General features: G+C 57.6%; 1 protein-coding gene across 1 annotated transcript; it reads left to right on the top strand.

Annotated features, from left to right (window-relative positions):
* The first annotated feature begins 221 nt into the window (after positions 1-221).
* Positions 222-4,473, top strand: TMUB1 (transmembrane and ubiquitin like domain containing 1). Its single transcript, XM_028750414.2, has 3 exons — positions 222-371; positions 2,270-2,743; positions 3,885-4,473. Exons 2-3 carry the CDS (start codon positions 2,307-2,309, stop codon positions 4,240-4,242), a joined length of 795 nt encoding a protein of 264 aa, XP_028606247.1. The 5' UTR covers positions 222-371; positions 2,270-2,306; the 3' UTR covers positions 4,243-4,473.
* Positions 4,474-4,912: the final 439 nt, after the last annotated feature.

The raw sequence follows: 4,912 nt of genomic DNA, 5'->3' as shown, positions 1-4,912 counted from the left end.
CCTCCTCCCTCAATTTCCTGGAGCCTCTTTTGAAGCCGTCCAGTTGGTGGCCTCCTGTGGCAGGCAGTTCCGCAGTCCCACTCTGCACCGCAGGAAGCAGCCTTCCCTTTCTTCCTCCCGACTCCGCCCGGGAAGGGAAAACTACAGCGCCCACAATCCCCTGCGACGAGGAGGACCCACAAGGCACCGCGCGCCCCAACTACGGCCCCCGCCTGGCAGGCCGGTCTCGCCCCGGAAGCCGGAAGTCGGGCGGGCGGGGACTACGAGGCCCACAATGCCGCGCGCGGGCGGCCGGAAGGGAGGGCGGGAGCGCCTGAGTGGCAGCCCGAGGAGGATGGAGGAGGAAGCGGCGGCGGCTGGCGGGGTCGCGGGTGAGTCGGGGTCGCGGAGGGGGGGGGGCGGTTGCTAGGAGACGCCTCCGCCAGGGGGGCGGGGGCCGAGTCCCGGGGGGGGGGCGCCCCTCCCTCCTCCCAGGCGCCCACCTGGCAGGGCTGTTGTGAAGGCGGCGCCTGCGCGGGAAGGGAAGAGTCCCCCCCTCTTTGGGGGCACCCCGAATGGGGCCTCTCAGCCTGGAGCCCCGAAGGGAGCGCTGCTTCCGGGGGGGGGGGATGGGCTCCCAGGCACCTTTATTATTATTATTATTATTATTATTATTATTATTATTATTATTGCTCTTATTTTATTTGCACCCCGCCCCCCTGGGCAGCTGGCAGCATGCTGTATATGAAAACATAATAGAACATTAACCACTGCCCAGACTCCCCTCTCCTGGGCTGCCTTCCGGTGTCTCCTAAAGGCGACCTTGCTCCTCCTTTCCATGCTCTCTCCTGCACACAGAAACTCAGCTAGACAATCTCAGTGCCAAATGGCACCTCAGACCTGGGGTACTGTGGCCACAATGGAACGTAGGCATCGGTTTTGAGGTTTCGTTGTTGTTATTGGTTCTACAGTGGTACCTCAAGTTACAGACGCTTCAGGTTACAGACTCCGCTAACCCAGAAATATTACCTCGGGTTAAGAACTTTGCTTCAGGATGAGAACAGAAATCGTGCTCCGGCAGCGCGGCAGTAGCGGGATGTCCCATTAGCTAAAGTGGTGCTTCAGGTTAAGAACACTTTCAGGTTAAGAACGGACCTCTGGAATGAATTAAGTACCGTATTTTTCGCCCCATAGGGCGCACCTAGTTTTTTTGGGGGGAAATAAAGAAAAAAAAATTATTTCCCCCCCAGGCGCGGGGCTGGGGCGGGGGAAGCCCAAGCTTCCCCTGACCCCAGCCCCCAGAACAGGCTGCTATCCGCAAGCCGTGGGAGAGCTGCGCGACTTCGCACAGCTCTCCCACGGCTTGCGCAGAGCTTCCTGAAGCCTGGAGAGCAAGAGGGGTCGGTGCGCACCGACCCCCCTCGCTCTCCAGGCTTCAGCGAAAGCCTGTAATCGCCCCATAGGACACACACACATTTCCCCTTCATTTTTGGAGGGGAAAAAGTGCGTCCTATAGGGCAAAAAATACGGTACTTAACCCGAGGTACCACTGTATACAGCTTTATCTTTTAAAGAAAAAATCTCAAAAGCGGCACATTGAAATACCAACTCAAAACAGCACCGAGCAAAACAAAGTCAAGCTTCCAGGAGAATATTTCAGCTCCTTCTTGAAGGGGCCTTTGGCTTCCCCCAGTCGCCAGCCTGGCACCCAGAAATCTCCACTTGGACATGCGCCAGTCGCAAAACACACCTGGCTAATTTCTAATGCTGCCTGCTCAGCAAATGCCCTCCAGAACCAGATGCTGGAAACTGCAGGAGGAGACATTATGGCCAGATCCTGCTTGTGGGCATCTGGTTGGCTCCTGGGGGTATTGGTGGGGGTGACAAGGACACTTAGCTTCCCATGAGCTGCCAGGCTGATTCAGGGTGAGACACCCCCACCCTCCCAACGCCCTTGGAAGCAGCAGCAACCGTGTCGTCTGCTTCCTCCGCTGGAGCTTTCCAGCAGCCCCATAGAGTTGGGGGCTGGGGGTTGGCTCCAGATCTGCAACGTCATTGTTTTAATTTTATCCATTTCCTAAAACCTAACCCGACTGTAAAACAAACCCCAATTTGCCTCCAAGCTTTCTACAAAAAGAGAGAGATAAACCAAGGGAAAATAGCAGCAAAAGGTTTAAAATGCAGAACGGGTTGAGAATCCGCTTTCCAAGCCTTGTGATTTTGTGGGGGTGGGGAGTCTTCCTCTCTTCTCTTGTTCACACTGCCCTTCTCTTTCCCTTCCGCCCCCCAGGTGTGTGAGGTGTGCCTCCCCCCTGTCGCCGTCGGCCATGGCTCTGATCGAGGGCGTGGGGGACGAAGTGACGGTCCTCTTTGGGGTGCTGCTGGTGCTGCTGGTGCTGGCCCTCGCCTGGTTCTCCACGCGCACGGTGGAGCGAGGGGACCCCCTCTTTGCTGCCTCCCCCCCTCTGGCCGCAGGGGGGCAGCCGCGGGAAGGAGGCCTCTTGGTGGAAGACAGGTCTGGGGCGCAGGTCTCGGGGGTCCGGCAGGTCAAGGACGAAGGGGCGTCATCTTCGGCCGCTGCCGCCTCGGACGCCGGGGGGCTCAGGAATCGGACGGCCCCCACCCCTGCCCAGGGACCCCGGCTGGCCCCTGGCGCAGAAGCCCCCCCAGCAGACAACACCATCGTCCTGCGGCTGAAGTTCCTGAATGACACAGAGCGCCTGGCTCGGGTCCACCCTGACGACACTGTCGGCACCTTGAAGAGGTGAGGGGCTTCCTGTGGGGTTTTGGGGGGCTGCCCCAGTAGTGCTGAGAACTCCCTGTTGCTCAGTGAGGCTGGGGGTGAGTTCCCAGCCCCAATGAAAGGAGCCTCATCACCCACCCTTGGGGGGGGGGCTGCAATGGGGTCCGAATGCAAATACGCAGCCAGCCCCCTTCTCCCTTAACCGGGGATGGATTTGAGCACTGGGATGCGTATCTGTGTCACTTTCCATTCCGACAAATCCCAAAGCGGCTCAGAAACATTAATAGGACATCACAAGTACGGCATAAAACACTGTTATTATTATTTTTAATTTAATTCTTGTTTAGCCCTTCGTCTGCAGATCTCAGGCAGTTCACAACATCAAGTGTATAATTAAAAAAATAATTATGGTCTAGAAAGCACGATTAGCAGCCCAGCAACTGAGAAATAAGCTCAATGTCGCTCTTGTAGTGATGATAGGCTTAACAAACCAATAGGGCATTTGTAATCTGTGAAACAATATTGACAAAACAGCAACTGAAAAATGAGCTGAACGCTTCTGAGATCATACGCACACAATCCCCCACCCCCACGCCTCCAGTAATGAACTATTCATTAAAATGCAGTTAATTAAAAGTTCATTAAAAGGACCCTGAATTAGCAGAAATAGCGACAGCAGATCCAGAGTTCCACTTATCAGGAGACTATCTCCCTCTGGAGTCAGCCGAAAACTTCTAACCGGGGGTGGGGGGTGGGGTTAAGCCGCTGTCACTTATTAGTGGTATTTGTAGACGGCCCTCCAGATGCATCACTGGGGGGGTCAGCTGCCCCTGTCCAAACTGAGCAGTGTTGGCAGCTTGCTTGTACTGAGTCTGACCCATTGCTTCAACTCACTTAGTATTGCCCACACTGGCTGGCAGCAGTGGCCCTCTGGGATTTCCGGGAAGGTTTCCCCCCATCCCTGCCTGGAGACGCTGTCGGTGGGGAGGGAAGCCGGGACCTTCTGCTTGCGAGGCAGATGCTCTGCCGGTGAGCTGTGCCCTTTGGCGTTGCTGGGGGGGGGGGCTTTGGGGGTCCCTTCCAGCCCTCCTGTGCTAGGATCCCCTTATTCAGCCCGTGCCAAGGGACATGAGCCTCTCTCCTTCTCTTTCCGCCCCGCCAGGACCCACTTCCCAGGACAGGAGCAGCTGGTGCGCCTCATCTACCAGGGCCAGCTCCTCCGGGACGACTCTCAGACGCTCTCCGCCCTCCACCTCGCCCACAACAGCGTGGTGCACTGCCACATCTCGCAGAACCGGCCGCCGCCCACGCCCGCCCACGGCAATGGCGCTCCGGCGGACGCCGCCCAGGCGGCCCTCAATGTGGGCAGCCTGATGGTGCCTCTCTTTGTGCTGATGCTGGGCGCCCTCTGGTACTTCCAGCTCCAGTACCGCCACGTCTTCACGGCCACGGCCACCACCTGCCTGGCGGGCCTCACCCTCGTCTTCAGCTTCGTGGCCTTTGCCGTCTACCGCAGATAGCGCCCGGACGAGGCCCGGACTCTGCGCACCAGCCTGCCAGGGAGGGCAGGGCCCCCGGGCGGACAGAGACCTCGCAGGCTCCCCGACTGCTGCCTCGGAGCTGCCTGGAAGTGTCTTCCCTGCCTTTCGTCTTTGCACCCTCCCAGGACGCCACACGCAGCAGCGGGTGCCTTGCATGTACCTCCAAGTGGGACTGGACTGGAGGGGGCTGGGGAGGGGGGCAGGAGCCTGTGGTGCCTAAGTGGGGCAGGGGCCCTGGGGGAGGGGCTGTGGGGGTGGGGCCTTATGTGCCTGGGCCAAGAGCAGCGGGAGGGTGGGGGGGCGTGCCTGGCCATGGCTTCTTTTAAAATTAAAACTGTGAAGGATGGGAAGTGGTCTCCCTTGTGGTGTGTGGCTGTGGGGGGGGGGGCGGGCGGGCTAGAAACTCAGATGCATAAGCTCATCACCAAAGGCCACCTGAGAACTAGGTCATGGTTGCCACAACAGACTATCTAGGCACCAATCCCCACCCCCCGATGAAAATCAATTATAATTATATAATATATAATTATATTTTAAAGAGAAAATCTCCAAGCTGTTTACAACACATTGGAACATCCAATAAAGCAATCCAGAATGAAACGAATGCAAGCTTCAAGGAGAATATTTCAGTGACATTTTGCTTTCCCCG

Source organism: Podarcis muralis, chromosome 12, assembly GCF_964188315.1.
Source record: "Podarcis muralis chromosome 12, rPodMur119.hap1.1, whole genome shotgun sequence".
Taxonomy (NCBI): Eukaryota; Metazoa; Chordata; class Lepidosauria; order Squamata; family Lacertidae; genus Podarcis; species Podarcis muralis.
Note: the sequence above shows the minus strand (reverse complement) of the source record. Positions and strands in the feature narration are given on the sequence as shown.